This window comes from Macaca mulatta, chromosome 10, assembly GCF_049350105.2.
Source record: "Macaca mulatta isolate MMU2019108-1 chromosome 10, T2T-MMU8v2.0, whole genome shotgun sequence".
Classification (NCBI taxonomy): domain Eukaryota; kingdom Metazoa; phylum Chordata; class Mammalia; order Primates; family Cercopithecidae; genus Macaca; species Macaca mulatta.
The window spans coordinates 76,000,213-76,017,922 of NC_133415.1; the positions used below are offsets into that span (position 1 = coordinate 76,000,213).

General features: G+C 38.2%; 1 protein-coding gene across 1 annotated transcript in view; it reads left to right on the forward strand.

Annotated features, from left to right (window-relative positions):
• Positions 1-12,887, forward strand: part of TMX4 (thioredoxin related transmembrane protein 4) — a 39,135-nt gene extending 26,248 nt beyond the window's left edge. Inside the window, 3 exon segments of the mRNA NM_001260550.1 lie at positions 6,529-6,630; positions 10,088-10,151; positions 11,325-12,887. Coding sequence (NP_001247479.1) covers positions 6,529-6,630; positions 10,088-10,151; positions 11,325-11,695 — 537 coding nt within the window. The 3' untranslated portion in view covers positions 11,696-12,887.
• The last annotated feature ends 4,823 nt before the right edge of the window (positions 12,888-17,710 follow it).

A 17,710-nucleotide genomic window follows, 5' to 3' on the forward strand; every position in this document is an offset into this window, starting at 1 on the left:
ATGAATTTAATCCATTTATATTTATTGGGATCACTAAAACATTCGTCCTGATTGTAGGGTGTGTGTATGTAGGGGAGTGGAAGAGAGTTGCACATAAAATAATGCAAATGATACAGTGTTAGATTATTTTGATTTCCGTCTGTGTGTGTATATTACACATACATTTAATAATTTGTGAAATCTGATACTACCCTCTGTATCAGCATGTAGCCTCCCCAAGCCTCTTGCCCACTTTTGTGATTTATTCTTAGAAATAAGTCCCCATCCTTTCATCAAATCTCTAGGAAGGTCTCTTGCCACTTGTATTTCTAGAATTTGGCTCTTGTCCTCTTATTTACAAGGTATATAATCTCTGACCTAAAGAGACGCAGTCCTTGGCTATCCATCAGGTCTCTGGTTCCCACTTCCACCTTTAGTTATGGTCTTGCCTTCCTGTCTTTATAGAGTCACTTAATCAGCCAATCCTTCCAGCTGACTGCCCTGCCTGCTCAGTTAGCTCATTCAGCTGACTCTTCCTTTAGTTAGAGTTCCTCACATCATTGTTGAATGTATAATTGTGGCAAGCTTAATTGTTTTTTAAATCATGTCTAGATCATATGAAACTGCAATGCAAATATATTAATAATGAACAGAAGAAACAACTGTACATGGTGAGACAGAGATAGACTAGGGATGGGAGGTGGAACGAAAAAAGTGTAAAGTCTCAGAGAAAGAAGATTAAAAAGATGGAAGAAGGAAAGATGTAGAATGGCTAATGCCAGTGAGACAAGATTGTTTATGCCTATGCATAGTCTCTTTATCCTACTGAAATATCCGGATACACGTACAGATAGAAATGAGTCTTTCCTCAGCAACCGTCTTCCCTGGATGGGTAGCTGGTTAGATGTAAGTATTTCTACAGGGAATATAACAAAACAGTATAATGGATGTTTATATGGAGTTTTTGTGTGTATATAGGAAAATACTTAGAAAGAGATCAACAGTAGTTTTCTCTGATATTGGAGTTATGGATGATTTTTAAAAACCTTTTTTTCTATAACTTCTATTTTTTTCTGTAATGAAAAAATGAAAATAATGTATTTAGAAGATCAGAGCCTGTTGAACTAGTGATTTTCTAGAAGATATCTAGAAGATCAGAGCCTACTGAACTAGTGATTCCTTAAGGGGCTTGAGTTTCTTTCTGCTTTAGAAGTGAAGCTAACTTGCTAGGTCGCACATTCTGGAGATAAAAGCTGGTCCTCAAGGTTCTAGGATCCCCTGGTGATGAGACACTCACGTGGCTGAAATCCTATCAACTCAGGAGTTGGTTTAGTTTGCCTTTGGCCTTCTTAACTTTATACCAACTTCCCCTATGTTCTTGCTTGAGTAAATCCTTGAGGTGAGAAAGTCCCTTATGAGGCAGTTCCTGTGAGCTTCCTGCTGTTACCCTGAATCCCAGGGATCCTTGATATGTCATTCATAACACAGTGTGGACAAGAATAGATGATCTCCAGTGTTCTTTCCATCACTAAATTTAAATTGTCTTTCCAATTCAGTCATGATGGCATTCACCTGTATATTTTAATTTTTATATAAACTCACAGAAGTAATTACCCCATTAGCTGTTAATATCTGTCCTCACAGATAGTCTCAACATTTTACCCATCTCACAGTTGGAGTCACTGAGGCCTAGGAGATGGGATAGTTAGAGGAGTTTCTCAGAGAGTTGACGTCTTCAAAGGACAAAATCCATTTTGATTTTATATTATAGTAGCAACATAAAATTTCTTTAAAATTGTATACAACTTAAAGTGACTAAATGAAAAATGTTAATACTCTAATGGATGGTACAAGGTGAGGTAAATATCATGAAAGCAGTGTGCAGAAGATTGAACGTCAGGAAGCATCACTACCAAATCTGGTGGCAGAGTTAGGATTAGAAGTCCTTGGGTTTTGTGTGTGGCACAGTGTGGAGAGAGACCGTCCAGTCTTCTGTCTTTCCTTTTTTCACAGTTGGCTACAGTGCTACAGAGTGGCACTATCCTTCTCTTTCAGAAACACGTTGTTTCACACCTGGTGTCTAGGCCCCTGAATCCTTTTTTTTAAATTTTTTTCCTGGCATAGACTTGTTCCTAGAACCCTTTGAGCACTTAGTGCAGAATCTGGTACCTAGTTATGTGCTTGATAATTGCTTTTTGTTAGTTATATTTATTAATCATTGTTGTCTTTATTATTTTACTTTTCCCTTCTTTTTATAGGCAACATGGAATACTTTTACTTTTGTTAATTTTTTAGCCAGTGCTGATAGCAGGCTTAAAATAGGGTGCCGTGGCAGTTGCTCAGCATATAGGTTGAGCATCCCCAAATCCAAAAATCCAAAATCCGAAATGCTCCATCATCTGAAACTGTTTGAGAACCAACATGACACTTAAAGGAAATGCTCACTGGAGAATTTTGGATTTCCGATTTTTGGATTTGTGATGCTCACCTGGTAAGTGTAATGCAGAAATCTGAAAAAATCAGAAATCTGAAGCATGTCTGGTCCCAAGCATTTGGGATAAGGGATACTCAACCTGTATATGCTTTTGCTAACTAGGTTTAGCATTTAAATGTATTTAAAGCATTTTTTATTGGATTTGGTGAATCTCTGCTGTTCACTGATAATATAGGATGTAACTTCCCTCTCCTAAATGTTACTGTTGTTTTGAGAGGATGTAGGCATATGGCACATTTTAGCTAAAATAAGATGTGCTACATCCTTGGGAGGACAATCTGTGTGAGGGGTGCTACCTTGCTTTTTATTAGAATGATGTGACAGAAGACTTAAGGCTTTATTTAAAATATCTGATGATAAGAATTAAAAGCTATGAACATTTAGACTACAGAAAAACAAAGTGTATTTTAACTTGAAAACATTCCTCTGTGATTTACATAGCATGTCTCTTCTCAATGTTTTTTTCATATAAAAATGTTTAGGATGTTTTGTAGAATGTTATAGTGACAGTGGTGCACATCTATCTGTAAGGTACCTCTCATAGATCCTACAAGAGGCTGCGAGGTTATGTTTTGTTACAAGTGCTGAGAGCTAAAGCATGAAAGAAGTGAAACGTTGGCCATCATTGAAGAGTCTTTTCTAGCTGTTTCCTTGCAAGGAAGATACTTTGGGGATTCTGATCTGTGTCTGAAAGAGATAAAGGGCTTGTTCCAGAACTTCTCAGAGAGTATATCCTATGACACGGGTGAACTCTAAATCCAAAGGCTCTCTGTCCTTCAGGGCCAGCCTAGGTTTGAATGAGACTCTGCAACACTGGGCTGGACGAGTGAGTGGGTGTGACTAAGCAGTATTTAATCCAACCTGCAGCAGTTTAGACTTCCAGCGGGACTGCTTGCCTTTCTGGGGAGGGAAGGCTCTACCTCAGATACATGGAGGCCTTGGCTTGGCTGTCTTCCTTAAGTCTATCTGACCACTGATTAGAATGCTCTTCTCATTTATTCTGTTGTAAAGATGTTTTAATTTCATCTTCTCACTCAAATATGCATGTGGCCAAAATTAGCTCTAACTTAATCGTGTACTATGATAGTAAAAGATATCATGCCCATCAGATGACATTTTAGTGCATTTTCAGTGAACAGAGTAAGATACTTTTTTTTTTTTTTTGAGACAGAGTCTTGCTCTGTCACCCAGGCTGGAGTGCAGTAGGGCAATCTCAACTCACTGCAACCTCCACCTCCTGGGTTCAAGCAATTCTCCTGCCCCAGTCTCCCAAATAGGTGGGACTACAGGCACATACCACCATGCCCGGCTAATTTTTTGTATTTTTGTTAGAGATGGAGTTTCACCATATTGGCCAGGCTGGTCTTGAACTCCTGACCTCGTGATTCACCCACCTCGGCCTTCCAAAGTGCTCAGATTATAGGTGTGAGCCACCGCGCCCGGCCCGAGTAAGATACTTTCTTATTCATCTAGTACAATAGTATAAGGTATCATGCCCATCAGGTTACATTTTTGTGCATTTTCCGTGAACAGCATGGGATATTTCCTTGTGGTAAGCACGTATAATATTGAACAAGGATCAGTATTTTCCACAAGTGAAAACTGTCCCTTTGCCTAGTAATTAAAGAAACAGAAACATAGTGATCTAAAACTGAATTGGATTTTATTTAATAAGCTATTCCTTTGGAAACATATATAAAGCAAAACTTCAAGGACATGTTACCATTAATCCTAACACTTATAAGGGGCTTTAAAGCCGTTGTAGACTCAAAGTAAACAGGTAAATATTTATATCTGTACTTGTGAAAGTACAACCTGATTAATGAATCATTACTAATAATGGCCTAAAAGACCAGAAGATGGCAGAGTTTCTCCAAGAAACTCAAATCCCTTTAAAAAGGAAGTTGATACAAGAAAACTGAAGTGCAGCTTATTAAAATAAGAGGATGTTTTGAAAGTACTAAGTGTTTGAGTCAGAATGCAATGCTTCAAAAGCAAATGATTTAATGAAATTAAAAAGTAATGTAGAAAGTTTCTTGAGAGTTGCATTAATCATTTATTTTGCAGAAAGGGCATGAGATACTGTATAGAAGGACTTAAAACTGCACATTATTTTTCCTAACCATATGAGTAAGATAAATCAGCAGATACTTATAAAGCAAGTTCTAGAATACATTCATGGGTTGGCACAGAGGCAGATTGACTTTGACCATCTTCTAATTCTTTGGCACATTTTAGGGTTCAATCTTGATAATACTGAGTCCCCCGAGAAAAGCATAAGTTTAATATGTAGTATTTTCTAAAGTAGGAAGTTATACAGTAAATTTTAAAACTTCCATTGAAAAGAGTTTGAATGAAACGATGTTTTGATATCTGAAATATGCCTTTTTCTTGCTGAGTTGTAAAATGCTAAGTTACCTTTTTTTTTTTTCGAGACGAAGTCTTGCTCTGTCGCCCAGGCTGGAGTGCAGTGGCATAGTCTCAGCCCACTGCAACCTCCACCTCCTGGGTTCAAGCGATTCTCCTGCCTCAGTCCCCTGAATAGCTAGGATTACAGGCACATGCCACTATGCCCAGCTAATTTTTGTATTTTTAGTAGAGACAGGGTTTCACCATATTGGTCAGGCTGGTCTCGAACTCCTGACCTCGTGATCCACCCACCTCAGCCTCCCAAAGTGCTGGGATTACAGGCGTGAGTCACCCACCGCGTCCAGCCAAGTTACTCTTAATAAGCAGTTGTCCTGGTTAAACACACACTGATGACCAGTGCCATCGACAGAGGACAGATGCCAGCTTTACAGTTTGAGAGTGTGTTTGCCTTTCCTATGAATAAACAGCTCAGGCATTTGATGCATCTTTTCCTTATTCAACAAATACTGATTGAACACTTTGATTCCATGTGTCAGTGTTTAAAATACTTGCTGAGTCTTTAGCTCTATCTCTTCTGCTGAATAAGAAATTGTAGAGAGGTATTTCAGATTATGCTAAATCAGTTTACAAGCTTTTTTTCTTTATTTATCATTCCAAATTAAGCCAGAATAAAATATGTTAATTAATTACATTGATGTAAGCTAAGAAACCAATGGGAGTGATTTAGATTTTGAGAAATAGGAAATTAAAATAGAAACTTGGACTCATTTTCATCAGTCTTACTGGTTCTAGGCAAGTCATTGTCATTACCTTGCTTGCTGATGGTATTTGGAGCCATATCATCCTGTGCTTGAATTTTAGTTAATGGCCATTTTTGAAGCTGTCAGAGTCTTAAACCAATGACTGAGTCATTGTGAGGAAGCATGGCTCCTGCAACTCTACATCTAAGTAGACTTTGATGTTTTGACTTTGAAATAGCAAGTTCATATCTGTTAATTTCTGTATGATTTAGCATGTAAATAATTTCTAGCTATGATTATGTCCCTTATTTTTAGAGTGTTTGTCGTCAAATAGAGTCTTAGGGAACAGTAAGCATGAAGGGATGTACACTCTATTCAAAGACTGCTGGAATCTCATTTACTCGTAATAAATTAACCGGAAAAACTGATTCTTCTGTCTACTGTTACATTTTATGTTTTCTGGTAATTTACTAAACTTTGAAAGGATGAATAGGTGTAGAGCAATGAGAGTCTGATTAGAAAAAAGAGGTATGGAGACATTTTAAATGGTTGACGTTCTGTAAGTCATAATTTAGTTTTACTAAAAAGTCAGAGGCCCAAACAGTTTAATTTTTTAATGAATGCCCTATTATAAGTAAACATTGAGATGTATATAATGATTAGGGGAGGAGGGCCAAAAGCATCCATCATGGTGGAAGAAAGGACTATCAAAATGATTCTACCAGAATTCTATCCAGATTATGACCTCTAAGCAAGTATAACTGTTTTTTTTTTTTAGTAATGACTTTGATTACTACTCTGTTTCCCAATATTATAAAATTGACTTGTTCTTTAAGAATCATTTAGATATATAAACCTATGTATGTAAAAAGAACAGCTAGAGAGGGAGATTGAAATATTTTTGGTTCTCTTAAAAATTAATATTTTTTTTTCTTCTGATTCCAGCATCTTCACAACTATTTCACAGTGACCCTTGGAATTCCTGCTTGGTGTTCTTATGTCTTTTTCGTCATAGCCACCTTGGTTTTTGGCCTTTTTATGGGTCTGGTAAGAGATAATACCAAACCTTTTTCTATCTTTAAGGCAAAATGGATTTCATGTACAACTAAAAGGCAACCAAGAAAGAAAAAGCACATAAAAAATAGTATTTTGTGTAATCTAAGTAGTTAAATAGCATTTGCTTGTTTGAGACTGCTTTCAACGGTAATGTGAGATATAATAGAAAATTTATTAAACTCTTATCTTCTAATCTTATCCTTTAAGTATTTTGAAGATGTGTACTGCCTAGACTATAGACAGTGATTAAAAAAAAAAGAGAGAGACCGTACTTGAATTGATAGTTTGACAGTGATTAAAAAAAAAAGAGAGACCGTACTTGAATTGATAGTTTCTATGACAACTGAGTCAGCTGTGATTTCACACGTTGCCTACTTAATTAGAACACTGTAGTGATAAGGCCAGTGTTTTGAATTTGTTCCTTGGGTAGATGCAAGATTTTTGTTGTTGTTGTTCTTATCCTCCAGTTAAACTAATCCTGACTAGCTGCTTATGCATACACTCTGGTTTTCCTGAGATAGATAATGTAGTTAAAACAACACAGTTATTCTTTGGGCATGAAAATCAGTATGCAGTATATATCTGTGTATTTTCTCCCCAGGTATTTCAGGCAAGAGTTGAATAATAAATTTATTTATCTAACTATATAGGCAACTATAAATGTTTAGCATGTTGTACTTTTTATTATTTTTTTCTTTCTCTTAACCTAATCTTGATTAGTTTGACTGCATTTTAAACCCTAACTAAACCAAAAAATTTTAAAAATCCTTTATACTGTATACTAATCACATAGTTCCTAAACACTATAATGGGAATAATTGACCATTACTAAATATTTATGTCAAAGAACAGACTTTAAGGTAAGATTATCTTAAAGTCTATCCTTATATTTTATAATGAATTTTGACTCTTCAGCAAGTTCTTTTTAAAAATAAGCTTAAAATGTTAACAATTGACTTATAGTAAGTCATAACTCCAAGAGGCCAAAGAGGCTCGATTTGACTTTTCCAAGAACATGCTTAATACATATCATGGCTTATCTTTGAAACTTGGCTCCTGATGTTTAACTTCAGGGATAGGAATGGGACTTACTTAGATATCTGTATATGTCCTTCATTAGGTCCTGGGTATGTTCTGTTCTGTTGCATTAATCTTTTTGCTAATTAACATGTCCCCATTGCTCTCGTCTAAAGGGATTCGACACTGGATATAAATAGAATGTGATTGTCTGTGCTTCTCCCATCTGTTGTCTGATGCTAGATTTTTCTAGCAGTGTGTTTTGGGGCTACCGTAGTGTGAGGTTCTTGTAGGGGGAACGGTATGAGGTCCCAGGCGAGTCAATGATGGAGTTACAGGGAATGTAGGTTGTGTGTGAACTTGTTGGAAGACTACTGAAAATGCTTAGAGTTTTAGAATATTATTTTCGATGTTGACTTCGAGTCCATGAAATTGAGTCAGGCCTGCCTGCCTACACCTTGGATTCCTTTGGAAACCTAGATTCAGATAATCAGTGCAGAAAGGTTATTGGAGGCTTGGCCTGAAGTAAGGAGAGAGTGATTCTAGCCTGTTCGAGTGATTAAGTGATTAATAGACTACCCTTCCTTAATAAGAAAATAACTTTAACAAAATATTATTAACTTTTTTAACAAAATAATAATTTCAAAGCATACGAATCATAAATTTAAAAAGATTCATATATTAATTGTTATTAAGTTTCCAAAAAATAACAAACACATATCTGTGTTCAAAGTGCCTGTTTCAGGCTGGGCACAGTGGCTGAGGCCTGTAATCCTGACACTCCGGGAGGCCGAGGCAGGTGGATCATTTGAGCCCAGGAGTTTGAGACCAGCCTGGGCAACATGGTAAAACCCTGTCTCTACAAAAAATACAAAAATTAGCCTTGCATGGTGGCACACACCTGTAGGCCCAGCTACTTGGGAGGCTGAGTTGGGAGGATCACTTGAGCCCAGGAGTTCGAGGCTTGCCACTATACTCCAGCCTGGGTGACAGAACTAGACCCTGTCTCCAAAAAAAAAAAAAAAAAACCCTCTCTCTCTTTATATATACACACACACATACAATGCCTTTTCTATAACTGTTAAGTATATTAAAGTAAACACACAACTGCTAGAATTTTTGCCTTTAGTAACGTTTAATTTCTTATGTACTTTCAACTTCTGTTTTGTGAGAGTTATACAATTTGAAACAGCTGCATTCTTATCCCATTTTAAATCATCTATTCCAGAATGACATTTTTGTTAACTTGTAGGATGATACAGAAGTGTTTCTCAATTGTTTTCATATCTTAGCCACATAGGGAATATTTATGTAGCATGCCAGGGTAAAGGTATACTGAGGGTCAAAGCTGCCTGAGGCTGGCTCTGAATGGCCCAGACTCCTTGAAGGATGACATGTCTGTTGGGAAGCTAGGATCTAAATTTTTTTTTTTTTTTGTAACCTCACCAACTGAGTCCAAATTAAATGACTAAGTTAGATAGACTAAACCTGAGATAAAATTGTTGAATGTACAATTTTCCAGAATAGAAGAGTAGGATAAATTAAGGTGCTGGATATGGTAATTAACCTGATTTGATCATTATACTGTATATACATGCATTGAAACATCACATTGTACCCCATCCGTATATATAGTTACTGTGTGTCAATTATAAATAAAAAAGAAAAGTCAGAAAAAAAATGTATCCTGGAATAGCCAGTAAACATATAACTATCACATTAAAAGGTAAGGTTTTCAAACCGGAATCATTTCAGAATGAATGTTTTTTTCTCGTTGTTGTTCAAATTGATTTAATGGCTTAGAGCTTATTGTTCCCCAACCCACCAAGCCTTCCTGCAACTCATTGCCCCACCTCCTGGGTCTCCTCAGTTTGGCATTCAGGGCTTTCTCTGGATCCAAGATCCCCCCATGGAAATCCAACTTGGTTTAGCTTAGAGCAGCCAGGCAGTGCTGCTGTTCTCTCCTGACTGCCCAGGGCATTAAACGCCCCCTCCTTCAAAGTCATCCTCAGTCCTTCCCCACCCACAGCTGGCTGTGATATTTGTGAAATGTTCTTCCACTCAGTCACGGGTTACCCATTGGTGAGGGGCAGCCTATATAAAGAGTGGTTTGGTTGTCCAGAATAGTGTATTTAAAAAGACTTGATTCATAGTGTCTGTCTTCTTACACCTGCTTGGTTCATCTATTTATAGTGGGTCCTCTGTAGACTTTTGGCTTTGTGACCACTTTCTAAATTAATATTTTCCTGTATTATGTCACATTTGAAAAGTAGGAAATTCTTAATTATATCCTTGTCTCTTGTGCAGACTTTTGACTAGCTGCTAATTATTAGTCTAAGAATATCTGATTATAGAAGCAAGGCCTAATTTTGAGGCCCTTTGGTAATAAATGTCCTATCTATTCACTGTAAAATCACTTTTTTCCCTCCAGGTCTTGGTGGTAATATCAGAATGTTTCTATGTGCCACTTCCAAGGCATTTATCTGAGCGTTCTGGTAAGTACCATAAGCTCCTGTGATCTAGAGTGTTTTTGGAATTCTGTGATGTGCCTTTTTGTGCTCATATAGATAGTGGGTTTTCTCTGTGATTTACTAGGTGACCACATCATCACTACCAGATTTCTTAAAATATGTTTTCTAGGTAGATTTGAACAAAAATTATTTTTCTCCCTTTCTTAAATTAGGAAATATTTCATTTTGGCAATTGCTTTTTCTTTTTAAGTGTGTGCACTTCATTAATCAGTATCATATTTTCCTTTATTCTAACTAGAACTAGAAGGGAAGAAGGGAAACTCAATATATATTGAGTCTGCTGTGTGCTAGTAACTCTCCTAAGTCCTTTAAAAGCAGTTTTCCCAAATCATTGCACTGCTGCACACTTCTTCTGGGGCCAGGTGCCCCTGGATTTGCATGTCTTTATTCCAGACTATTTCTGAGACTGCATAAAGATGTTCATGAGACTTTGTAATTGTTGAATTTTATGTGGGAGTTTAAATAAGCTCATGTTTCTTTTTAGTTCTTGAAGTTTTTGAGGCTTTGAGACTTCCATAGATAATTTGAAAATATGATTCTTAGAATTCTTAAAAGTAATAGAAACCCAATATCAAACATTTTAGGAAAACAAATGAAAATTTCTTAGCTCACATAACTGAAAAGCCCAGGGACATTCTAGCTTTAAGCATGGCCCGAGTGATGTTAGGTTTCTCTTTCTGTGTGGCTTATTCATAAGAGCTGTTGACAGTCCTTGCACACTTTCTCTGTTTAAAAATCCCTGAAGAAAAAGAGGCTTTTTCTCCTGACTCTGACCCAGAACTCCTGGGGAGTACTTTGAGTGGCTTAGCTTGTCACGTCTCTGAACCAATCACCATGACCGATAGAGTCACTGAGCTTTCTACAAGACACAATATACAGAGCGTAAAGGAAATTTTGCCCTTGCTGCCCACATGCCCTGCTGAAGTCATTATGGTCCATGAAATCTCCAGAGACAGATGGAGAAGCCCTAAATGGGGCCAGGATGCCAACCAGAAAATCTGTCCTCTGTGACCATAGCTTCAAGATAGAAAAAACTGTCACTTACCCTCTATTTTTATTTCACAGCTAAACACACTCAATTGATTACTGAATTACCATTGTTTATTCAGAGGATATTCCTCTTTCTTCCCTCCACAGAGCAGAATGGGAGGTCAGAGGAGGCTCATAGGGCTGAACAGTTGCAGGATGCAGAGGAGGAAAAAGATGATTCAAATGAAGAAGAAAACAAAGACAGCCTTGTAGATGATGAAGAAGAGAAAGAAGATCTTGGCGACGAGGATGAAGCAGAGGAAGAAGAGGAGGAGGACAACCTGGCTGCTGGTGTGGATGAGGAGAGAAGTGAGGCCAATGACCAGGGGCCCCCAGGAGAGGACAGTGTGACCCGGGAGGAAGTAGAGCCTGAGGAGGCTGAAGAAGGCGTCTCTGAGAAGCCCTGCCCAGCTGACACAGAGGTGGTGGAAGACTCCTTGAGGCAGCGTAAAAGTCAGCATGCCGACAAGGGACTGTAGATTTAATGACACGTTTTCAAGAATACACACCAAAACAAGATGTCAGCTTTCCTCTGGCCTGCAGTTTGTACCAAATCCTTAATTTTTCCTGAATGAGCAAGCTTCTCTCTTAAAAGATGCTCTCTAGTCATTTGGTCTCATGGCAGTAAGCCTCGTGTATACTAAGGAGAGTCTTTCAGGTGTGACAATCAGGATATAGAAAAACAAACGTAATGTTGGGATCTGTTTGGGGACTGGGATGGTAACAAGTTCATTTACTTGGGGGTCAGAGAGTCTTGACCAGAGGAGGCCACTTCCAGCCCTAATTAGCACCTTCTAGAGACAAGGCTGCAGGCCCTGTGAAATGAAAGCCAAGCAGGAGCCTTGGCTCCTGAGCATCCTCAAAAGTGTAGCGTAGAAGCCTTGCTTCCTTTTCTTGTGTAAAGTATTTATTTTTCTCAAATTGCAAGAAACATCTGGCACCACAGTGCATGAAAAATCTTTTACAGCTAGAAATTGAAAGGGTCTTAGGTATAGAGAGCAGCTCAGAAGTCATCCCAGCTGTCTGAATCTCTTGTGTTTTATTTCTTACCTATAATTTTTCCGTCTTTTCCACCATGGGCATTCAGGCTCTCCACACTCTTCACAATTATCTCTTGGTCAGAGGACTCCAGTAGCAGCCAGGTTTACATGAACTGTGTTTGTTTATTCTGACCTAAGGGTTTAGATAATCAGTATCCATAACCCATGAAGCTGTGACTGCCAAACATCTCAAATGAAATGTAGCCATCAGAGACTCAAAAGGAAGTAAGGATTTTACAAGACAGATTAAAAAAAAATTGTTTTGTCCAAAATATAGTAGTAGTAGTTGTTTTTTTTTTAAGTTTTCTTAGCAATATTTTTCAAGCCAGAAGTCCTCTAAGTCTTGCCAGTACAAAGTAGTCTTATGAAGAAAAGTTGAATATTGTTTTGTTTTGTTTTCATCTCAAGGTGTTCCCTGGGTCTTGAACTACTGTAATAATAACTAAAAAACCACTTCTGATTTTCCTTCGGTGATGTGCTTTTGGTGAAAGAATTAATGAATTCCAGTATCTGAAAGTGAAAGATTTGATTTTGTTTCCATCTTCTGTAATCTTCCAAAGATTATATCTTTGTAAATCTCTCAATACTCAGTCTACTTTAAGTACCCAGGGAGGCTAATTTCTTTTGAAAAAAATCTGTCCATCTACTTCTCTCTTACCTGATTTATGTGTTAGAATAAATTCATGAAATTAGATTCCAAGCATATGAAAGATGCCTAAAGTTGATTCTATGCCCCTTGGATCCAGGCAGAATAATGAGTACAGGTTTAAGAAATTCTAAAAGTTTCTGTCATCTTTAGAAAGGAACATGCAGTATATTTCTATCTGGCTGTTTAGATAACCCTTTCCTTGTATTAACTGTGAGCAAGGAGCTCACTGTGGGGGAGGTTCTGAAACTCTGCCCTCCAGTGGTTGAATGAGGATGTTGCAAGACTTGCACAAAGGAGGTTGTTCTTCTGACAGCATCAATTTTTAGAGATGGCTCTTTTTCATCTTTCCAATTCAGTTACTTGACAGTCTTCTTCCCCAGTATGGTGAAGTTTGTTAAGAGTCACCAGTAACTGTGCTTTTCAGACAGTAGTGCAGCTTCAAGTTCAAGGCCATCACTGGGCTGATGGGCTGGGAGAACCTTACCATGTGCCTGCCTATTTCCTGCCGCCTTAGTCACTGCCCATTTCCTGCCCCCTTGGTCGCTGACACACCTTCACCCAAAGTGCCATGGTTCTGATGGTGGCAGTTCCATCTCCCTGACATCAGGAAGCTTTTCTGGATCAGAGCAGAGCAGGGCCTGGCTGCCCTCGTGTCACTGGATTTCTTTCTCTTATAATTAGCTGAAACAGAGTGTTCAAAGAACAGTAAACTCAGGTTCAGAGGTATTATGGAATAAGAATGATTTTATAGTTTGGCTTTTCTATATAATGCCTCCCCCTCAAACTGAAATATTCATTTTTTAAGTGGAGTATTTGACTAGAGGGGAGGAAGGGCAGAAATACAGTCTACACTGGCTTTTAAAAATGTAAAGCCAGTTTCCAACTGAACCCCAAATAGTACAGGTTGAACATTCCTGATCCAACAATCCAAAACCCCAAATGCTCCAAAATCTTAAACTTTTTGAGTTTCAACATTTTGTCAGAAGTAGAAAACTTTACACCTGACCTCATTTGACAGGTGGCAGTTACAGTGCAATCAAAACTTTGTTCCATGCACAAGATTCTTAAAAATATTGGTTAAAATTACCTTCAAGCTGTGTTATATAAGGTGTATATAAAAAATGAATGAATTTTGTGTTTAGACTTGGGTGTACTCCCAAGATACCTCCTTATATATATACAAAAATCCCCAAATCCAAAAATATTTGAAACACTTCTGGTCCCACACATTTTGGATAAGGGATATTTGACCAATATCTAATTATATAATAAGAAAAATATATTTTCTTTCTTTTTTTTTTTTTTGAGATGGAGTTTCACTCTTGTTGGCCTAGGCTGCAATGGCACAATCTTGGCTTACTGCAACCTCCGCCTCCCTAGTTCAAGGGATTCTCCTGCCCCAGCCTCCCAGGTAGCTGGGATTATAGGCATGCGCCACTGTGCCTGGCTAATCTTGTATTTTTAATAGAGATGGGGTTTCGCCATGTTGGTCAGACTGGTCTTGAACTCCTGACCTCAGGTGATCCACCCGCCTCAGCCTCCCAAAATGCTGGGATTACAGGCGTGAGCCACCACGCCTGGCAGAAAATGTATTTTCTTGCTCAGCAGTACTTTAAAAAAAAAAAATTGAAGGGTGAGGAAAAAACATCTTGGAGAAGAGGACCCATTAAAACTTTAAATATCTATGGGAACCATTTTTCCTGATTTTCCCTTTTTTAACATCATGGCAAAGATGGGTTTTTTCCCAAGTGACGTGATAAGTATAACTAATTTAATGTCTTTCCACTTGAATATTTTAGGTTTGTTTTCAATACTTAATGAATGTAAAACTAAAGGAGAAGAGTCAACCTAAAATAATTTAAGCTTAAAATTATATGAACATTTCTATAAGAGTTTGTGAGTTTTTTCTGTAGATAATATATTTGATTCAGAACTCAAGTGCATGGAAACATGATTTTGATTTTTAAAATCTAAAAAGAAAAATTAAAATCATGCTTCCCTCTATTGCAATACCAGTTATTTAGTCACAATGGTATTTTATGTAAATTAAAATTAGGTGAATGCAATGCAGGTAACTGGTTTTGGAATGGGAATATGCAGTGCTTTATATTTGGGGAGTTGGAGCAGGGTGCCTCTTCCTCAATTAAAAGGAAAGTTTGAAACTTCTGATTACCTTTATGTTGGTTTCTCTTATTATTTATCTCTTGCTAGATCTGCTAAACCAACCCAGCTTGCTCAGAGATCTCATACTGAAGCACCATACAGGCAATCCACATCTTTCTTTCCCTTTGAAGTATAGTCATTGGATGGGATGAGGTGCGGGCCTGTTGGGTTCAACAGTGCACAGGGCACTGTTGCACTGCATGGGCACATACTTACAAGCTCATCTTGTGCATAGAATCCCTGTCTGTTAGCCACAGGCCTCTTTAACTGTATACATTCAAAATAACTACTAAAGTAGAAAATAGATAAGCTTCAGCTGAGTTGGCTTTTGATCGTGGAAAAAGCCAAAATTTGACTTTTTATGGCCAAAATTCCTTGTTGACAGCTGTGATATCCTGATATGATTTGGGAATATGTCAGTCTACAGAACCTGCATCCTGTAAAAACACCTATGGGGTAGATGATAAAAGTCATTTTTAAGGCAAGTACTTACCATGTGACTTTTTATTACCAAATGTATCAGTAGTGGAGCTGGTATGTTCTTTTATAGGATGGAAACATTAAAAGTCCAGAGAAAAATAAATTTTAAGAAAAGGTGGAAAAGCTAGGGTAAACCTGAGATTTCAGCATAAAATCTTTAGCATGAAGTGAGAGAAAGAAGAGGGAGATTGGTTGTCTTGCTCGTGTCAATAGGCTATCTGTCTTTCATCTTGGTGTTGCAGTGTTACTTCTGTCAGTTAAATTATGAATATGTGGTTGACCCATCCTGTCAGATGTACCAGCATTTTTGGAAGAATTCATTCAAATCTCTTATGCCAACAGAAAAGTTCCTTCTTGTGTAATATCTCTTTACCTCAGTCCTACACTTTGATTCTCTGGAGGAGATTTTAGCTTGTCTTAAAAAGCCAAATTTGGAGTCATCAAGCCTGCTGAACCTGATGGGGCAGCTTTTTGAACAGCTTTCCGGAAGCAAGAGCTTCAGTTGAAAAGCCCTTTGATCGCTTCAGCCCAGGACATGGCCTTCACATGGCTTATTCTCAGTAAAGCTTTATGTAGACTGTGACGCTATATATGTGTGACTCATACAACTTTGACGTGTTTCTGAAGTAGTTTAATCATATTTGTTATTAGCCTCTTTGTGGAAATGCAATTTTTATACTAAAAACATTGCTTATTTGCAATGCAGTATGTTATAAATGTGTTGTTTATATTATTTGTATTAGTCTTAGCCTAATGAACCTAATTATTTTTCTTTCTGTATTTTTTGCTTCCTTAAATAGCATCTGCAGCAATTGGAATGAGAAATCCAGATACGTGTTTCAAGTAGTACATTGCCTGAATCACAAATCACTTGATCACAGTATTGTATATAATCCCCGATCCTATTTGTTTCATTTTATTGTAAATTCCCATTTGCATCAAAACCTAATGATAGTGATTAATAAGTAAAAACAAATGGTGTATTGCTTTTCATACAAGTGTTTTCACAAAAACCTTTGCCTAGGCAGCAAAAAATATTAATTTGTTAAAAAAAATTTTCCTTCGTGTCCATCCTCCATCTAGTCTGTTCATTCATTCTCTCTCTTTCTCCCTTCCTGACTCGGTGAAACTCAGACCACGTGCCTTTTAGTTGCCCTGGAAAGTGCACAAAACCAAGACTGGGTCCAAAGATCCAAGGCCCTTCCAGCCACTGTGTTGCCTTCAGAAACCTCTGGGGTCTCCCTCTATCCTGAGGTCTTGGGGTAGCCAGATGGCAAAGGATGCTGCTAATCCCCCAAGACACTGTGGATTGGCCTTGTCCTTGGGGCTTTCAGAAAACTCCCTTCTACACCTAACGCTCACCACCACTATAGTGGAAAAACATCAAGGAGGTAAGGTGAGTCCTTGAAACACCCTCAGAGACCGAAACAATGGAGATTTGATTTTTGTCTTCTGGAAGGTGGTGGGGATGTGTATAGTGAGAAGACAGTTATTAAACCTGCATACCACCAAGGCCCTCCCTCAGAGATACTGGCTCAGAATGCTTATTTGCCTGTACAGAGAAAAATGTCTGTCATGCTGTCTGCCTAGATGACTTTGGTTATTCATGGTTGCCTATAGCAAAACTTGCAGCTTTCAAGCCAGCAACACTGAATTACAAATTTAACCTCCTGCTTTGCTCTAGTCTTGAATGCTCTTTGGAACATATTTCACAATAATAGAAATTCTTTCTTAGAACATGTGAGCTTCTTGATATTGATAACTGTGTTACAGTAGCCCAGGCTGTACTAACAGATCCCCCAAATCTCGGGGGCTTTAAGAACAAGAATCGTATTACTGATTCACAGAGGCCAGGCCAGGCATCCCAGGCAGGCTCTGTCCTATGGAGGTTTTTCTGGGCCTCAAGGTCAAGGGACGCTTTGCCGTTTAACGTGTGGCTGCTGGGCTGGGCATGGTGGCTCACACCTGTAATCCCAACACTTTGGGAGGCCGAGGCAGGTGGATCACCTGAGGTCAGGAGTTCGAGACCAGCCTCAGTAACGTGGTGAAACCCTATCTCTACTAAAAATACAAAAATTAGCCAGCCGTAGTGGCAGGTACCTATAATCCCAGCTACTCAGGAGGCTGAGGCAGGAGAATTGCTTGAACTCGGGAGGCGGAGA